This window comes from Myxine glutinosa, chromosome 6 (assembly GCF_964187855.1).
Source record: "Myxine glutinosa chromosome 6, kmMyxGlut1.1, whole genome shotgun sequence".
NCBI classification, from domain to species: Eukaryota; Metazoa; Chordata; class Myxini; order Myxiniformes; family Myxinidae; genus Myxine; species Myxine glutinosa.
Genome location: NC_136266.1, coordinates 77947453 through 77968723, shown reverse-complemented (window position 1 = coordinate 77968723; position 21271 = coordinate 77947453). Strand labels below are relative to the sequence as shown.

The 21271-nt window shown below is 40.1% G+C and overlaps 1 protein-coding gene across 1 annotated transcript in view; it reads left to right on the top strand.

The window, feature by feature from the left end:
* LOC137430005 (scavenger receptor cysteine-rich domain-containing protein DMBT1-like) overlaps positions 1-21271 on the top strand; it is a 188904-nt gene that overhangs the window by 98140 nt on the left and 69493 nt on the right. The window contains exons 16-20 of the mRNA XM_078780034.1: positions 6271-6318; positions 10126-10173; positions 11752-12063; positions 16461-16508; positions 20334-20381. Of these exons, the coding sequence (XP_078636160.1) occupies positions 6271-6318; positions 10126-10173; positions 11752-12063; positions 16461-16508; positions 20334-20381 (504 nt within the window). The remainder of the gene's footprint in view (positions 1-6270; positions 6319-10125; positions 10174-11751; positions 12064-16460; positions 16509-20333; positions 20382-21271) is intronic.

Here is a 21271-nt window from a genome sequence, read left to right as displayed (position 1 = left end):
AGAATATCATAAACTTTTATATAGTTTTTGCCAAATATAGTTGTTCAATCACAATAATTTCCAGTTAAGAGAAAAATATATCTTAGAAAATTCTCTGTCTGCATTTATAACAATTTCTGTAACTGTGAATAATGAGTGCAGACACCTCTGAATAATGCTCTGGTGAAAAGTCAAAATCATTGTTGTTGAGAAAAATAACATATTGTCCTGTGGCTGGCTCTCAGTTAACACCGAGAGTGCCCCACGGATGGCATTCGAGCTTACTTTGAAGCGTTATCCAAATCAATGGCAGATGATATTCGAGGGGCGGGGGGGGCGGGTGGGGGGGTTGGGGAGGATGCCGACTTACCTGGGTGGCCCCGACGAGGTCTTCACCCTTTGAAAAGAAACTCACAATAACCAGAATTGAAGGTACAAAAATAAACACGGCTTTATTGCCAGACCCCGAGAACAAACAAACGCGCCGATGAACTAAACCCCTCTAATGGAGCGCTCCCACACTGACTTCAACTACAGGACAAATGGAAGGATAAATATAACAAATGTTATGTTCTATGCGGTGTGTCTTATCTGTCTGGATGTGATGTCGGGAATCGTCAGGTCCGAGCACGTCGTCCGACCACAGCTCCGGTTGGTGTAAACATCGGCCTCGCTGCACGGTCCATCCCATGCCACAGCACTCGTTCGCAGGCACCAGGAGCAAGAACAACAGGGGAGGATCATCGTCGGTGCTCGACCGTCTCTCCACCATTCGTCGTCACCCAACAGGCAAAGGTCCACATGGGAAGAAGTCCAAATGGGAGAGAAAGGAAGAGAGGTCTGGGCAGGAAGGAATCGAAAGACGAGAAGAAGGAAATGTCGGCCAGCGAGTGGTTTTACTGCCCGTCTCGTGACGTCAGCTCTCTTTCCCTCCAACCAGTGCGTCGCTTCTTGCTAGACTTTCGCGCCCCCCTCACATCACCGGTGCTTCTCCTCCAATCGGTGCGTAGCTTCTTACTCGTCTTTCGCGCCCTCCTCTCTGAATGGCTGAGTGCTTCGCGCCTTTGGTGTCATGCCATCTGTCGGTGGCCAATCAGTGTGGCACGTCCTTCACCTTCCCTACTCTGCCAATCGGCGACCTGCTTCCTACTCGCCCCTCCCCCCTGTCAATCACGAGTCCTTCTGGGTGTGGCTATTGCCTGCATGATCGATGTTTGCCTGCCATGCCACCAGTGTGCGCGATCGCTTCCGGTCTGTTCTTCCGTCAGTTCCTTTGTTATTGTGGCGGAGGGGGAATTAATTAATGTGTGCGCTAATGGGAATGGATTCCTAATCTACGTGTCTAGTGCGTTGCCATATGGGACAATGGATAGCTCACAGGTTTGACACACCGGGGAATTAGCGTAATCCCTCCTCTACCTATCACATGATCATCCTTGTATGATCACAGGTATACACTTAATCCGACAAACCGCCGAAAAAAACTTATTACAGGTAAGGTTCCCTATCACGACAGCAGGAGCATAATACCTATGCAGATCTACCTGGATCTATATATGCCCTACCCAAAATTCATAGGAATATGTAATGGTGAGAATTCAATCACTAACCTTTGTGCATGACTTTCATCTTCATGGAAAATCATTGTAAATAATCCCTCAATATCTTTGATAGTACACACATGTTATCTTATCACTTGTACAATTCCACTTTGGTTTCCAAATCTCTTTTCCTTGGTGAAGGGTACAATCGGAAATTTGATATGGAGGTTTTACACGGCAATTCTGCTCCTGCAGACGGTGGATGACAGTCTGTGGAGCACCTGAACTTGAAAAGTGACTAAAGGATCATTTTTCGACAGGCGACAATAATAATAAGGTTTGATAAGATTCCAGTTGAGAAAAGGACAAAGAAGAGAATAAACCATTTGAAAAAGGACAAAACATGGAAAAGACAATCCACAATGAAGAAACCAAAGGCCACACGTAGCATGAACATATTATACCGATTCACAGCAAAGAGGAAAAAAATAGCAGATGCAAGAAGTCTCTCTGAAAGAATGATTCAAAGGGAAAGACCAGATAGAATCTGTGATGTGGATTCAAGTATTTGATGACCATGTATTGCACAGAGAGGTGTGGGTGATGAAAGTGTCGTACAAAAGAGTTTCCTGGATTATATCATGGCATATTATCAGTGAAGGAGAAAACAAAGAGCGAGAAAGGCAGGAGATACAGCATCCCACTCCTGCAGGTACAAAATGGACAGGATTTCAAACACCATGTGAAGTGATATTAGGATGTCCACTTCCTCGGTTTATTTGCAAATGACTGATCGTGTGTGCTGATAATGATGGGAATGGTTGGTGAAACCCCCGTCAAAGTTCCAAAGGAATAGACAGTGATAAAATTCAATACATGTGGACAATAACTATTATCAAAAATATATACATATGTTCAACCATGAATGAAAAAATAAATCTCACAAATACAAATACACAATGCATCCAATCAATAGGTTGTAAATTCCCTTTTCCAAACAGGTGTGAATGCATTTGTAATTGTTGATAAACAATGACAAGGATCACATTCCGAGACACCGACCACCTACGAAGTGGAACCTTTCATGAACATCATTTATTTAGTTTGTGCAATGTTCAGATCTGATCTTAACTTGAGCATACCCGTTCTCAAAAGAACGTCAACTGATACTTGATAAACAGAAGTACCAGCAATCGGGTTGTGTCCCGTTCCTCCTGTGAAATGAAACAGAAAAGCAAATACTGCATTGGAGTCAACAGAAGGAAACAGAAGAAGTAAAGAGCAAAGATGGAGTCATCAGGAGGAAGATGGATAGGATTTGGGTTTCAGATGCTACTCCTCTACCCTCAAACCCATCCAGGCACAGCCAAGTGAACCTTCCAGAAAAAAATCCACTATAATTCACTTTTCCGAAGACAGATAGAGGAAGAAAGAGAGAAATAAAGAAGAAGCAAGAAATAGAATGAAAAAGGAGAAATATGAAAAAGTCGAAAGAAATGTGAAAGGAACAAAGATGTTGGGAAGAACCCGGATAGATAGATTTCAGCAGTTCTTCCTCAGGTAAAAACGCAGCAACAGTTACAAGCTACCGGAGGTCCATGAGTTGAGTTGTACAATCTTATGCTCACAGCGCAGAAATATAATCAGACAACATGCTACTCCACACCATAAGCTCTTGTGAGTATCTTTGAAATGTCAAATAAATTCGTTCATTTGCAAAATGGGCCTGTGAGAGCTTCACACAAACATGGAAACTTGCCATGTCCGGGCAAGTTTACTCTTGATTTGCTAAATTTTCTACAATTCATTTGTGGGAATGCTTAGAAAGTTAATCACATCACAAGAAACATAATTTGTTGAATAGATCATACCTGAGAAATAGGTTCAGGTTGTCTGTCTTGTTGAGATTGAATGTCATGCTTATTCTTGTGCATCTGAAAATTCCAATGTTTTCAAAATCATCCAAGTGATGCTGCAATGTCACATCTGTCACTTGAAAGGGGACTCGAGTGAAGGTGGAAGGGAGAGTTATCTGATCAAGTTGTTGAATTTTGTTTAATCATGGAGAGGGAAGGTTCAATGGACACCGCTTCAGATGACCACGGAGACACAACTCTCAGAACATTATTGGAAAATATTATGCCATTTGAAGTTCCTTCTTGATTGCAGCCGTTGACGATTTCTGATGTTAACAGAAGACGTTCAGCTTAGTGAAGGGACTCCTCACCAAAGATTATCGTGAGAGTCCTGTGGTCTCTGAAATAGACATCCATTAAAATAACTCATCTATCTGTTAAGTAAATGTTTCATCGCTTCTGATGTTTTTTTATTGTAAACGAAGACAAAACTCTGCATCATATTCAATCGGTAAATCATTGTTGTGAAAGAGGTTTTCCTTTGGTTATGTTTTTTTTACAGTTTGCAAAAATGATGAAAGAAAGTATTTTCTTGGAGGACAAAGACTGACATTTTTATCTAATAACTGTTGTCTTCTTCAAGAGGATATTTTGACATGACGGACGTTGTTGTGGGATTTTCTTATCTATATTATAATAGCCGTAGATGATTCTGTCTGTCTGTCTGTCTATCTGTTGGGTGTCTGTCCGGGGTGTGGCTTACTCGGTTTGCAGAGTAGCTCCACCCATAGCTCCACCCATTCTGGGAGTGGCTATAAACAAATATCCACCATTTTATTAACTCGCATAGCTTTGAGTCCTGTTTTGTAGGCCCGTGGTGTCTTGCTCTCCCCCAGTTTTATTTCAAATCAAATTCGATAAATCATTTCATTTTTCACAGTCGCTAACATAGTTTTAGACTCGGTTGAAAAAAAACGGGAAGAAAATCCGATGAAAGTTGCCGTTTATAGAACGAAATGAATTCTCAAAGGCCTGTAACTTCAAGGCCATTGAGTCTCTCTCACGCCTTTATCTCCAATCTAACTCACCATATGATTTCATTTTTATCGATGGTTTTACTTTTAGACTCGGTGTCAGCAATAATTGAGAACAATCCACACACGCGGGAAAATGCAGAGATATATTTTTTAAAATCGCGTCATGGTGTATCATACACCGCCCAACATGACACCGCCGGCAATGTGTCGATATATATTAAAAATTCGCTTTTGCTTTTCCGTTATGATATATTACTATTTCGTTTGATGATAGTCGTCACAAAAACGTCAACAATGATGCCGACATATATTTCTTCGTTTTTATTTCATTCAACATATTAGCCGGAAGTAAAATATGTTTCAGGAAATTACCGAGAGATATTTCTTCGTTTTTTTTATTAGTTATGTGCGCATACACTTTAAATAGGTTTATTTGAAATCTTTAATTTTCCACAATATAATTTACTTGCCATTTATCATTTGATGATTACGAGACAAATTCCTCTTGAGGATCGTGACAATTCATGCGTTGCGTGGAAACTTCCATTTCCAAAATGAATGAGACGATCGATGAAGAACGACTCGGTGTCACCAACGCGGGAAAATGCAGAGATATATTTTTTAAAATACACCATATCACCGCACAACACCGCCCAACAGCCAACAAGTATCATACACCGCCCAACAGCCAACGAGTATCATACACCGCCCAACATGACACAGACAGCAACATGTCGACATTATCGCTTTTTCTTTAAACCGAGTGAACCGAGCCGAACCGAATACACCGCGTGAATTCACCGAGCGAATTTCAGCCAATTCCACCTATTTCTTCGTTTTTATTTTATTCGTTACCAGCAGAAGTACCCAGCGTTGCCGGGCGGGGGAGGGGGGAAGGGCACGTACACTTTAAACATGTATATACATGTGGGATGTGGGATATATACATGTGGGTCATGTGTACGTGTGTGTGTGTGTGTGTGTGTGCGTGCGTGCATATATGTTTGTGTGTGTGTGTGTGTGTGTGTGTGTGTGTGTGTGTGTGTGTGTGTGTGTGTGTGTGTGTGTGTGTGTGTGTGTGTGTGTATATGTGTGTATATATGTGTGTGTGCATGTGTGTCGATGTGTGTGTGTGTGTGTGTGTGTGTGTGTGTGTGTGTGTGTGTGTGTGTGTGTGTGTGTGTGTGTGTGTGTGTGTGTGTGTGTGTGTGTGTGTGTGTATGTGTATATAATTGTGTGTTTGTGTATGTGTGTGTGTGTGTGGAGATGGAGACGCATAATATTACGGTGATGTTTAACTCTGAGAATAGTTCTAAATTAAAAAAACTTTCTTCTGATATTTGTGATTTATTTCAAACAAACTGTATTTCCCAGCTACACGGGCATGTATTCCTATTAACGTTATGTAAAGTACATAAATTGTGTGGATTACATCATTTGTGGATGTGATCAATTACCAGTAACCATTTTATATAACTGAATGTGCAGGTGCAGCATCTAACTCAATATGTCGAAATGTCACACACGTCCATGCCCGTGGGATTCCCACGGGTGACCCCGCTAGTCTTTCTATAATAGTAAAAATTGATGCTGGAAAAGAGGAAACAAAATATCAGCAAACTGCTGCTTGGAAAAATGCCTTTCTCACTTCCACGGAGAATTCGATGTAATGAAGAAAAATGCAATGAAAATCTGATTTATTTGCAATCCGCTCCACATGTAACCTTGAATATCAGATGAGTTTGTACCGTTTTGATTGCTTTGCTTGTTTTGATTTGTTGAAATGATTTGTTGGTGTGGAAACATTGTAATAAGTACCTTTTAAATGCATAATTTTATCTCTGTCGGATGAAACAGATTCACAATCGTACACCACAACAGTATCAACGACACCAACTACTGCAGGTAATACTTTCGCTTTGGATACAACCATAGTGTGGATAAAAAAACTTCTTTCTTGAAATAAGTTAATTGATGAATCGCCTCAATTGTCATGACCGGTTTTAAATCAGTTTATATTTTGTGAAATGTTCTTTTGAGTAAATTAATTGTTGAATTGCCATATGTGATCACCTTTTCCAATCCATGAAATACATTGAATGGAACAACCTATTTGTCTGGTTGTCTGGTTGATTTGTTTGTGAAGTAAATGTCAGCTCTTTCACGAGCCTCGATTCAGTATACAAAAAAACCCAAAAAAAAAAAACCTGGCTTTTCTTCAACTTCATCATATTTTCCTGGAGACCATGAATAAATGAGAGAAGCCCCTGATGATCAAATTCGCCTGCTAGTTGTGTCATCGCTGAGATACAGCGAGAGGACATGTACAGTGACACTGCTGTTTGAATACTGATTATTTCCCAGTATCCGGGAAACAATCACCTTCTTTTTGAAAAGGTGACATTGTAGATTGCGTGCAGAGTTTGGAGGGCTGTCCAACCAATGGAGCGAAGGCAATCCGTCCGCACATACATTGTCCAAAAGTGCAAACATAGTCCAAAAATGAACTGGCGTTTTTATGCTAGATCATGTTGGGTACAGGGTCCCATGTTATGCCGTTCTATGGCCTCTTGCTCATTGTTTCCATGAGGGGGAAAGGTGCTTCTAGCTCTGCCTTGTGATGTATCCAGGAATTTTCGGGTTTTGACATCATCAGGGGATGGAGCTTGCGCATGTGCAGTAAAGCATTTTGTTTGTGGCTTCCCTATGTCTGAGTCATGTGCATATATCCCGAATGTCGTGGACTGGAAAACTCAGCATATTTGACTCTCCAGGATACACAAATTGGCGATGAAGGTTGTTGAATGCTTAGGAAACCTAAAAGATGGCTGTTTGGAAATTTGGGCGCCTTCGATTAGAAGGTTGAGTGCTTTGATGAACACACGGACAGGTGCGATGCATTTATGGCGGGAAATGTAATCGACGAGGGGAAAAATACCAACCTGCCACTGGTGTTGTTGGGAGCAGAGACATTTAAAATGATGAAGAACTTATGTAGTCCAGATTCTTTGAAAATGAAGTCTTACGATGATTTAAAGGGGCTGTTATCAGAACACTTCACTCCTAAACCCATCGTGATTGCCGAGCAACACAAATTTTGGATGGCCAGACAAGGTGAGCACTAGTCCATGGCTGACTTTGTAATACGTTTGAAGCAGCTTGATTCTTGATTGTACCTGTTGTATCTGTTCGGTTGGACGATTTCTACATGAAGCTTGCAGAGACAGACTTGTGTCCGAATTTCACCCAAAAATGGCCAGAACACAAACTAATTTGTTATCCGAGGCAATTTTATCGTTCGAAGACGCCAGAGTGAAATGTTTATCTGACAAATTATCTGGCAAAGCCAACAAGGAGCAGCACATAGGTAGCCAAGCAGTAAGAACCGAGGACGAAGCCACAGACCAACTTGTGTGGGGGAGGATGTTGACACCAGCTGAGCGAGCGGAGAGTTATCTGATGAAATGGTTGAATCATTTTGCCAATTATTTGGAGAGAAGAGAAGGTCCCTTGGACAACACTTCAGATGAGACTCGTCATTGGGAATATGACAGGAAATGGTTAGGCCATTCAAAATGTTTCATTGATTGTGGACGTTGATGATTTTTGATGTTGATGGAAGATTGTGGATGTTGATGATTTCTGATGTTGATGGAAGATTGTGAATGTTGATGATTCATGATGGTGATGGAAGATTGTGGATTTTTATGATTTCTGATGTTGACGGAAGATTGTGAACGTTGATCATTTCTGGTGTTGACTGAAGATTGTGGACGTTAATGATTATTTCTGATGTTGATGGAAGATTGTGAATGTTGATGATTTCTGGTGTTGACGGAAGGTTGTGGACGTTAATGATTATTTCTGATGTTGATGGAAGATTGTGAATGTTGATGATTCATGATGGTGATGGAAGGTTGTGGATATTTATGATTTCTGATGTTGACAGAAGATTGTAGACGTTGATGATTTCTGATGTTGACGGAAGATTGTGGACGCTGATGATTTCTGATGTTAACGGAAGATTGTGGATGTTGATGATTTCTGATGTTGATGGAAGATTGTGGACGTTGATGATTTCTGATGTTGATGGAAGATTGTGGATGTTTATGATTTTTGATGTTGACAGAAGATTGTGGATGTTAATGATTATTTCTGATGTTGATGGAAGATTGTGAATGTTGATGATTTCTGATGTTGATGGAAGATTGTGAATGTTCATGATTCATGATGGTGATGGAAGATTGTGGATGTTTATGATTTCTGATGTTGACGGAAGATTGTGGACGTTCATGATTTCTGATGTTGACGGAAAATTGTGGATGTTGATGATTTCTGATATTGACGGAAGATTGTGGATGTTGATGATTTCTGATGTTGACGGAAGATTGTGAATGTTAATTATTATTTCTGGTGTTGATGGAAGATTGTGAATGTTGATGATTTCTGATGTTAATGGAAGATTGTGAATGTTGATGATTCATGATGGTGATGGAAGATTGTGGATGTTTATGATTTCTGATGTTGACGGAAGATTGTGGATGTTGATGATTTATGATGTTGACGGAAGATTGTGGACGTTGATGATTTCTGGTGTTGACGGAAGATTGTGGATGTTGATGATTTCTGATGTTTACAGAAGATTGTGGACGTTGATTATTTCTGATGTTGACAGAAGATTGTGGACGTTGATGATTTCTGAAGTTGACCGAAGACCTTTCACATAGTGAAGGATCTCCTCACCAAAGATTATCCTTTAAGGGTCTTGTGCTCTTTCAATTAGATATCTATGAAACTAGCTCATCTATCTTGTTAAGTAGATGTTTCACTGCTTTAGATTTTTAATTGGAAAGTAAGACAAAACTCTGCATCATATTCTGTGAAAGAGGTTTTCCGTTGATTTTTGGTATTTTTAACTCAACTGGACTATGTCCAGCTGAGTTTTTGTCGACACCCAGTGTCCGTCGTCCATCTGTCGTCTGTCTGTCTGTCTGTCTGTCTGTCGTCTGTAAACAATTCGACGTCTACGCTCTAAAAGTCACAAATATTGATGAGATTTTATGAAACTTGTTATGCAGCATCTTTAAGGCATAAACTAGTTTGGGATTGCATTTGGGCGTTGCACGCCCAAAAATGAGCGCGACAGGGCGGCCGGATTGAAAAATCAATTTTTGTCATATATTTTTAGCACAAATAAACGATATAGTTTGTGGTTCTATTATGCATATTCTTACCATATTGATATAGACCAGTTGAGTTCAGGTTCCCTGGAACCTCTAGTTACATTTTACAACAATGATGAAAGAAAGTACCTCCTTTTGAAGCAGAAAGACTTCCATTTTTTCATAAACCTTTGTCTTCTTCAAAGTGATATTTTGATGTGACAAACGTTATTATTTGTGGGATTTTCTTATCTTTCTAAAATAGTAAAAATTGATGCTGCAAAAGAGGAAACAAAATATCAGCAAACTGCTGCTTGGAAAAATATCTTTCTCATTTTTCATGGAGAACTCGATGTGATGAAGACAAATGCAATATAAATTTGATGTTAGTTTTACAATCTGCTGGACACGTAGCCCTACATATCAGAGGAGTTTGAGAAATTCTTCGTTTGTGTGGAATCATTGTGATAAGTATGTCGGGAACAATCCATAAAAAAAGCACAGCAAACCTTTTATAACTGTAATTTTGTCTCTTTGTTGGATTGAACAGATACAACATCGGACACCACAACATTTCCAACGCCATCAAGTCCTGGAGGTAATCTTTATGCTTTGGATCAAACCATAGTGTGAATAAATCGGCTAAATCGTCTTTCATGAAATAAGTTAAGAGAGGAATCGCCTCAATTGTTGTAACAAGTTTTAAATCAGATTACATTTTGTGAAATGTTCTTTTGAGTAAATTAATTGATAAATTGCTCTATTTGATCATCGTTTACAATCAATGAAAGGTTAAATGGAACAACCTCGCTTTTCTTCAACTTCATCATCTTCTCTTGGAGCCCATGGATATTTGAGAGCAGCATTTGTTGAACAAATTGGCTTGCTGGTTGTATCATCACTGAGATGTAGTGATTGGACATGGACATGTACAGTGATACTGCTGTTTGAATACAGATTATTTCCTTGTGTCCAGCATACAATCACCTTCTCTTTGAAAAGGTGACATTGTAGATTATAGGCGGAGTTGGTAGAGCTGTCCAACCAATGGAGTGAAGGCAATCCGTCTGCACATACATTGTCCAATAGTCCAAACATAGTCCAAAAATGAACTGGATTTTACATATTAGACGATTTTGGGGAAAGTGTAACATGTTATGCTGGTCTATGGCCCCTTGCTTATTGTTTGCATGAAGATGTGCCGGTCCTTCATGTGAAGAAGTTAATTTTGACTGCCTTTTTTTGTTTTTGCTCTGTTCTGTAAATGCCAAACAGTCATTGTTGCGTTTCGTTGCCGATTACGTCCTTTAAAGTGGATAAGTAGAAAACCAACAAAAGTAAATGTGTTTCTGGTGTGGGAGATGTTGAATCGGACTGCAAGCACACTCTGCGGTCACAAGCCGTTTCACTGGGTGTCAATGAGAATCAAAGAAGACCAGAAGCCTTGCTACGCACAGTTCATGCATGAGTTTGTAATTAGTTCATGATGCTGTCAATTACTCACCGACTCTTCTCAAAGTACACCATGGGAACACTATCATCCACGAACTAATACTGACAGACTGTGCAGACACCGATTGTGACGTCCATCCGAAGTACGGTGTACATATTCAAGTGAAACACTGGGATGACAGTTTGTAGCTGGGCCGAGCTTTCAAATCTAGTGTATATACAGCTTAGCGGCGAATGCGCATACCTCTCTTTCTATCATCATGGCAGCTCTTGGTATATCAACGGTGGGGTTTGTGCAAAGCAGATTTCCTGATGTAATTGCACTGGACTATTCTCATGAATCACCGTGATCGAATAACGTCGAGAAGGTTCTTTGCACAATCGGAATGGAAGTCTGAAATTCCTTGGGCATAGTTATTTCCACTTCTTTGTCCAAAAGAAGGCCCAAATCGAAACATCAGTCACCATTGTGAAAGATGGCGTTGGGGTGGGGGTGGTTTACATCCTTCTAACCCCACACGAAGATGACATCCTGTGCTTACTTTCTTTGCCACAGAGATGTGAGGTTCCACTAAACATCACAAACGTTATTATGTTGTCCTTTAACGATGATGATATGTTTTTTGATAAAATAGTAAATAGCAATAATTCGTTCTGCCAAAATGCACGTGAGCGCAAACAATGATCTATTTCTGAAGATATTTTTCTTCTTGTCGTTTTCCAGTGATGGATGTCCGTCTAGTAGGAGGAAGAGGATACTGTGAGGGTCGTGTGGAGGTGTTCTACCAGGAAGCATGGGGCACTGTCTGTGATGACTATTGGAGTGTAACAGATGCACATGTTGTGTGTCGCCAGCTCGGTTGTGGATCAGCCCTATCTTCCCCATGCTGTGCATCATTTGGACAAGGAAATGGTTCCATCTTGATGGATAATGTGCAATGTAATGGCTCAGAACATTACCTTTCACAATGTTCACATCAGGGTTGGTACTCTCACGATTGTTGGCATGGTGAAGATGCGTCTGTTATTTGCGAAGGTACGTGGTTTTACAGAAGCGGGAGAATATCATAAACTTTTATATAGTTTTTGCCAAATATAGTTGTTCAATCACAATAATTTCCAGTTAAGAGAAAAATATATCTTAGAAAATTCTCTGTCTGCATTTATAACAATTTCTGTAACTGTGAATAATGAGTGCAGACACCTCTGAATAATGCTCTGGTGAAAAGTCAAAATCATTGTTGTTGAGAAAAATAACATATTGTCCTGTGGCTGGCTCTCAGTTAACACCGAGAGTGCCCCACGGATGGCATTCGAGCTTACTTTGAAGCGTTATCCAAATCAATGGCAGATGATATTCGAGGGGCGGGGGGGGCGGGTGGGGGGGTTGGGGAGGATGCCGACTTACCTGGGTGGCCCCGACGAGGTCTTCACCCTTTGAAAAGAAACTCACAATAACCAGAATTGAAGGTACAAAAATAAACACGGCTTTATTGCCAGACCCCGAGAACAAACAAACGCGCCGATGAACTAAACCCCTCTAATGGAGCGCTCCCACACTGACTTCAACTACAGGACAAATGGAAGGATAAATATAACAAATGTTATGTTCTATGCGGTGTGTCTTATCTGTCTGGATGTGATGTCGGGAATCGTCAGGTCCGAGCACGTCGTCCGACCACAGCTCCGGTTGGTGTAAACATCGGCCTCGCTGCACGGTCCATCCCATGCCACAGCACTCGTTCGCAGGCACCAGGAGCAAGAACAACAGGGGAGGATCATCGTCGGTGCTCGACCGTCTCTCCACCATTCGTCGTCACCCAACAGGCAAAGGTCCACATGGGAAGAAGTCCAAATGGGAGAGAAAGGAAGAGAGGTCTGGGCAGGAAGGAATCGAAAGACGAGAAGAAGGAAATGTCGGCCAGCGAGTGGTTTTACTGCCCGTCTCGTGACGTCAGCTCTCTTTCCCTCCAACCAGTGCGTCGCTTCTTGCTAGACTTTCGCGCCCCCCTCACATCACCGGTGCTTCTCCTCCAATCGGTGCGTAGCTTCTTACTCGTCTTTCGCGCCCTCCTCTCTGAATGGCTGAGTGCTTCGCGCCTTTGGTGTCATGCCATCTGTCGGTGGCCAATCAGTGTGGCACGTCCTTCACCTTCCCTACTCTGCCAATCGGCGACCTGCTTCCTACTCGCCCCTCCCCCCTGTCAATCACGAGTCCTTCTGGGTGTGGCTATTGCCTGCATGATCGATGTTTGCCTGCCATGCCACCAGTGTGCGCGATCGCTTCCGGTCTGTTCTTCCGTCAGTTCCTTTGTTATTGTGGCGGAGGGGGAATTAATTAATGTGTGCGCTAATGGGAATGGATTCCTAATCTACGTGTCTAGTGCGTTGCCATATGGGACAATGGATAGCTCACAGGTTTGACACACCGGGGAATTAGCGTAATCCCTCCTCTACCTATCACATGATCATCCTTGTATGATCACAGGTATACACTTAATCCGACAAACCGCCGAAAAAAACTTATTACAGGTAAGGTTCCCTATCACGACAGCAGGAGCATAATACCTATGCAGATCTACCTGGATCTATATATGCCCTACCCAAAATTCATAGGAATATGTAATGGTGAGAATTCAATCACTAACCTTTGTGCATGACTTTCATCTTCATGGAAAATCATTGTAAATAATCCCTCAATATCTTTGATAGTACACACATGTTATCTTATCACTTGTACAATTCCACTTTGGTTTCCAAATCTCTTTTCCTTGGTGAAGGGTACAATCGGAAATTTGATATGGAGGTTTTACACGGCAATTCTGCTCCTGCAGACGGTGGATGACAGTCTGTGGAGCACCTGAACTTGAAAAGTGACTAAAGGATCATTTTTCGACAGGCGACAATAATAATAAGGTTTGATAAGATTCCAGTTGAGAAAAGGACAAAGAAGAGAATAAACCATTTGAAAAAGGACAAAACATGGAAAAGACAATCCACAATGAAGAAACCAAAGGCCACACGTAGCATGAACATATTATACCGATTCACAGCAAAGAGGAAAAAAATAGCAGATGCAAGAAGTCTCTCTGAAAGAATGATTCAAAGGGAAAGACCAGATAGAATCTGTGATGTGGATTCAAGTATTTGATGACCATGTATTGCACAGAGAGGTGTGGGTGATGAAAGTGTCGTACAAAAGAGTTTCCTGGATTATATCATGGCATATTATCAGTGAAGGAGAAAACAAAGAGCGAGAAAGGCAGGAGATACAGCATCCCACTCCTGCAGGTACAAAATGGACAGGATTTCAAACACCATGTGAAGTGATATTAGGATGTCCACTTCCTCGGTTTATTTGCAAATGACTGATCGTGTGTGCTGATAATGATGGGAATGGTTGGTGAAACCCCCGTCAAAGTTCCAAAGGAATAGACAGTGATAAAATTCAATACATGTGGACAATAACTATTATCAAAAATATATACATATGTTCAACCATGAATGAAAAAATAAATCTCACAAATACAAATACACAATGCATCCAATCAATAGGTTGTAAATTCCCTTTTCCAAACAGGTGTGAATGCATTTGTAATTGTTGATAAACAATGACAAGGATCACATTCCGAGACACCGACCACCTACGAAGTGGAACCTTTCATGAACTTCACCATTTTAGCAAAATATGAATTTATTTAGTTTGTGCAATGTTCAGATCTGATCTTAACTTGAGCATACCCGTTCTCAAAAGAACGTCAACTGATACTTGATAAACAGAAGTACCAGCAATCGGGTTGTGTCCCGTTCCTCCTGTGAAATGAAACAGAAAAGCAAATACTGCATTGGAGTCAACAGAAGGAAACAGAAGAAGTAAAGAGCAAAGATGGAGTCATCAGGAGGAAGATGGATAGGATTTGGGTTTCAGATGCTACTCCTCTACCCTCAAACCCATCCAGGCACAGCCAAGTGAACCTTCCAGAAAAAATTCCACTATAATTCACTTTTCCGAAGACAGATAGAGGAAGAAAGAGAGAAATAAAGAAGAAGCAAGAAATAGAATGAAAAAGGAGAAATATGAAAAAGTCGAAAGAAATGTGAAAGGAACAAAGATGTTGGGAAGAACCCGGATAGATAGATTTCAGCAGTTCTTCCTCAGGTAAAAACGCAGCAACAGTTACAAGCTACCGGAGGTCCATGAGTTGAGTTGTACAATCTTATGCTCACAGCGCAGAAATATAATCAGACAACATGCTACTCCACACCATAAGCTCTTGTGAGTATCTTTGAAATGTCAAATAAATTCGTTCATTTGCAAAATGGGCCTGTGAGAGCTTCACACAAACATGGAAACTTGCCATGTCCGGGCAAGTTTACTCTTGATTTGCTAAATTTTCTACAATTCATTTGTGGGAATGCTTAGAAAGTTAATCACATCACAAGAAACATAATTTGTTGAATAGATCATACCTGAGAAATAGGTTCAGGTTGTCTGTCTTGTTGAGATTGAATGTCATGCTTATTCTTGTGCATCTGAAAATTCCAATGTTTTCAAAATCATCCAAGTGATGCTGCAATGTCACATCTGTCACTTGAAAGGGGACTCGAGTGAAGGTGGAAGGGAGAGTTATCTGATCAAGTTGTTGAATTTTGTTTAATCATGGAGAGGGAAGGTTCAATGGACACCGCTTCAGATGACCACGGAGACACAACTCTCAGAACATTATTGGAAAATATTATGCCATTTGAAGTTCCTTCTTGATTGCAGCCGTTGACGATTTCTGATGTTAACAGAAGACGTTCAGCTTAGTGAAGGGACTCCTCACCAAAGATTATCGTGAGAGTCCTGTGGTCTCTGAAATAGACACCCATTAAAATAACTCATCTATCTGTTAAGTAAATGTTTCATCGCTTCTGATGTTTTTTTATTGTAAACGAAGACAAAACTCTGCATCATATTCAATCGGTAAATCATTGTTGTGAAAGAGGTTTTCCTTTGGTTATGTTTTTTTTACAGTTTGCAAAAATGATGAAAGAAAGTATTTTCTTGGAGGACAAAGACTGACATTTTTATCTAATAACTGTTGTCTTCTTCAAGAGGATATTTTGACATGACGGACGTTGTTGTGGGATTTTCTTATCTTTCTATAATAGTAAAAATTGATGCTGGAAAAGAGGAAACAAAATATCAGCAAACTGCTGCTTGGAAAAATGCCTTTCTCACTTCCACGGAGAATTCGATGTAATGAAGAAAAATGCAATGAAAATCTGATTTATTTGCAATCCGCTCCACATGTAACCTTGAATATCAGATGAGTTTGTACCGTTTTGATTGCTTTGCTTGTTTTGATTTGTTGAAATGATTTGTTGGTGTGGAAACATTGTAATAAGTACCTTTTAAATGCATAATTTTATCTCTGTCGGATGAAACAGATTCACAATCGTACACCACAACAGTATCAACGACACCAACTACTGCAGGTAATACTTTCGCTTTGGATACAACCATAGTGTGGATAAAAAAAACTTCTTTCTTGAAATAAGTTAATTGATGAATCGCCTCAATTGTCATGACCGGTTTTAAATCAGTTTATATTTTGTGAAATGTTCTTTTGAGTAAATTAATTGTTGAATTGCCATATGTGATCACCTTTTCCAATCCATGAAATACATTGAATGGAACAACCTATTTGTCTGGTTGTCTGGTTGATTTGTTTGTGAAGTAAATGTCAGCTCTTTCACGAGCCTCGATTCAGTATACAAAAAAACCCAAAAAAAAAAAACCTGGCTTTTCTTCAACTTCATCATATTTTCCTGGAGACCATGAATAAATGAGAGAAGCCCCTGATGATCAAATTCGCCTGCTAGTTGTGTCATCGCTGAGATACAGCGAGAGGACATGTACAGTGACACTGCTGTTTGAATACTGATTATTTCCCAGTATCCGGGAAACAATCACCTTCTTTTTGAAAAGGTGACATTGTAGATTGCGTGCAGAGTTTGGAGGGCTGTCCAACCAATGGAGCGAAGGCAATCCGTCCGCACATACATTGTCCAAAAGTGCAAACATAGTCCAAAAATGAACTGGCGTTTTTATGCTAGATCATGTTGGGTACAGGGTCCCATGTTATGCCGTTCTATGGCCTCTTGCTCATTGTTTCCATGAGGGGGAAAGGTGCTTCTAGCTCTGCCTTGTGATGTATCCAGGAATTTTCGGGTTTTGACATCATCAGGGGATGGAGCTTGCGCATGTGCAGTAAAGCATTTTGTTTGTGGCTTCCCTATGTCTGAGTCATGTGCATATATCCCGAATGTCGTGGACTGGAAAACTCAGCATATTTGACTCTCCAGGATACACAAATTGGCGATGAAGGTTGTTGAATGCTTAGGAAACCTAAAAGATGGCTGTTTGGAAATTTGGGCGCCTTTGATTAGAAGGTTGAGTGCTTTGATGAACACACGGACAGGTGCGATGCATTTATGGCGGGAAATGTAATCGACGAGGGGAAAAATACCAACCTGCCACTGGTGTTGTTGGGAGCAGAGACATTTAAAATGATGAAGAACTTATGTAGTCCAGATTCTTTGAAAATGAAGTCTTACGATGATTTAAAGGGGCTGTTATCAGAACACTTCACTCCTAAACCCATCGTGATTGCCGAGCAACACAAATTTTGGATGGCCAGACAAGGTGAGCACTAGTCCATGGCTGACTTTGTAATACGTTTGAAGCAGCTTGATTCTTGATTGTACCTGTTGTATCTGTTCGGTTGGACGATTTCTACATGAAGCTTGCAGAGACAGACTTGTGTCCGAATTTCACCCAAAAATGGCCAGAACACAAACTAATTTGTTATCCGAGGCAATTTTATCGTTTGAAGACGCCAGAGTGAAATGTTTATCTGACAAATTATCTGGCAAAGCCAACAAGGAGCAGCACATAGGTAGCCAAGCAGTAAGAACCGAGGACGAAGCCACAGACCAACTTGTGTGGGGGAGGATGTTGACACCAGCTGAGCGAGCGGAGAGTTATCTGATGAAATGGTTGAATCATTTTGCCAATTATTTGGAGAGAAGAGAAGGTCCCTTGGACAACACTTCAGATGAGACTCGTCATTGGGAATATGACAGGAAATGGTTAGGCCATTCAAAATGTTTCATTGATTGTGGACGTTGATTATTTTTGATGTTGATGGAAGATTGTGGATGTTGATGATTTCTGATGTTGATGGAAGATTGTGAATGTTGATGATTCATGATGGTGATGGAAGATTGTGGATTTTTATGATTTCTGATGTTGACGGAAGATTGTGAACGTTGATCATTTCTGGTGTTGACCGAAGATTGTGGACGTTAATGATTATTTCTGATGTTGATGGAAGATTGTGAATGTTGATGATTTCTGGTGTTGACGGAAGGTTGTGGACGTTAATGATTATTTCTGATGTTGATGGAAGATTGTGAATGTTGATGATTCATGATGGTGATGGAAGGTTGTGGATATTTATGATTTCTGATGTTGACAGAAGATTGTAGACGTTGATGATTTCTGATGTTGACGGAAGATTGTGGACGCTGATGATTTCTGATGTTGACGGAAGATTGTGGATGTTGATGATTTCTGATGTTGATGGAAGATTGTGGACGTTGATGATTTCTGATGTTGATGGAAGATTGTGGATGTTTATGATTTTTGATGTTGACAGAAGATTGTGGATGTTAATGATTATTTCTGATGTTGATGGAAGATTGTGAATGTTGATGATTTCTGATGTTGATGGAAGATTGTGAATGTTCATGATTCATGATGGTGATGGAAGATTGTGGATGTTTATGATTTCTGATGTTGACGGAAGATTGTGGACGTTCATGATTTCTGATGTTGATGGAAAATTGTGGATGTTGATGATTTCTGATATTGACGGAAGATTGTGGATGTTGATGATTTCTGATGTTGACGGAAGATTGTGAATGTTAATTATTATTTCTGGTGTTGATGGAAGATTGTGAATGTTGATGATTTCTGATGTTAATGGAAGATTGTGAATGTTGATGATTCATGATGGTGATGGAAGATTGTGGATGTTTATGATTTCTGATGTTGACGGAAGATTGTGGATGTTGATGATTTATGATGTTGACGGAAGATTGTGGACGTTGATGATTTCTGGTGTTGACGGAAGATTGTGGATGTTGATGATTTCTGATGTTTACAGAAGATTGTGGACGTTGATTATTTCTGATGTTGACAGAAGATTGTGGACGTTGATGATTTCTGATGTTGACCGAAGACCTTTCACATAGTGAAGGATCTCCTCACCAAAGATTATCCTTTAAGGGTCTTGTGCTCTTTCAATTAGATATCTATGAAACTAGCTCATCTATCTTGTTAAGTAGATTTTTTTTTTTTTTAAATGTTTCACTGCTTTAGATTTTTAATTGGAAAGTAAGACAAAACTCTGCATCATATTCTGTGAAAGAGGTTTTCCGTTGATTTTTGGTATTTTTAACTCAACTGGACTATGTCCAGCTGAGTTTTTGTCGACACCCAGTGTCCGTCGTCCATCTGTCGTCTGTCTGTCTGTCTGTCTGTCTGTCGTCTGTAAACAATTCGATGTCTACGCTCTAAAAGTCACAAATATTGATGAGATTTTATGAAACTTGTTATGCAGCATCTTTAAGGCATAAACTAGTTTGGGATTGCATTTGGGCGTTGCACGCCCAAAAATGGGCGCGACAGGGTGGCCGTATTGAAAAATCAATTTTTGTCATATATTTTTAGCACAAATAAACGATATAGTTTGTGGTTCTATTATGCATATTCTTACCATATTGATATAGACCAGTTGAGTTCAGGTTCCCTGGAACCTCTAGTTACATTTTACAACAATGATGAAAGAAAGTACCTCCTTTTGAAGCAGAAAGACTTCCATTTTTTCATAAACCTTTGTCTTCTTCAAAGTGATATTTTGATGTGACAAACGTTATTATTTGTGGGATTTTCTTATCTTTCTAAAATAGTAAAAATTGATGCTGCAAAAGAGGAAACAAAATATCAGCAAACTGCTGCTTGGAAAAATATCTTTCTCATTTTTCATGGAGAACTCGATGTGATGAAGACAAATGCAATATAAATTTGATGTTAGTTTTACAATCTGCTGGACACGTAGCCCTACATATCAGAGGAGTTTGAGAAATTCTTCGTTTGTGTGGAATCATTGTGATAAGTATGTCGGGAACAATCCATAAAAAAAGCACAGCAAACCTTTTATAACTGTAATTTTGTCTCTTTGTTGGATTGAACAGATACAACATCGGACACCACAACATTTCCAACGCCATCAAGTCCTGGAGGTAATCTTTATGCTTTGGATCAAACCATAGTGTGAATAAATCGGCTAAATCGTCTTTCATGAAATAAGTTAAGAGAGGAATCGCCTCAATTGTTGTAACAAGTTTTAAATCAGATTACATTTTGTGAAATGTTCTTTTGAGTAAATTAATTGATAAATTGCTCTATTTGATCATCGTTTACAATCAATGAAAGGTTAAATGGAACAACCTCGCTTTTCTTCATCTTCATCATCTTCTCTTGGAGCCCATGGATATTTGAGAGCAGCATTTGTTGAACAAATTGGCTTGCTGGTTGTATCATCACTGAGATGTAGTGATTGGACATGGACATGTACAGTGATACTGCTGTTTGAATACAGATTATTTCCTTGTGTCCAGCATACAATCACCTTCTCTTTGAAAAGGTGACATTGTAGATTATAGGCGGAGTTGGTAGAGCTGTCCAACCAATGGAGTGAAGGCAATCCGTCTGCACATACATTGTCCAATAGTCCAAACATAGTCCAAAAATGAACTGGATTTTACATATTAGACGATTTTGGGGAAAGTGTAACATGTTATGCTGGTCTATGGCCCCTTGCTTATTGTTTGCATGAAGATGTGCCGGTCCTTCATGTGAAGAAGTTAATTTTGACTGCCTTTTTTTGTTTTTGCTCTGTTCTGTAAATGCCAAACAGTCATTGTTGCGTTTCGTTGCCGATTACGTCCTTTAAAGTGGATAAGTAGAAAACCAACAAAAGTAAATGTGTTTCTGGTGTGGGAGATGTTGAATCGGACTGCAAGCACACTCTGCGGTCACAAGCCGTTTCACTGGGTGTCAATGAGAATCAAAGAAGACCAGAAGCCTTGCTACGCACAGTTCATGCATGAGTTTGTAATTAGTTCATGAT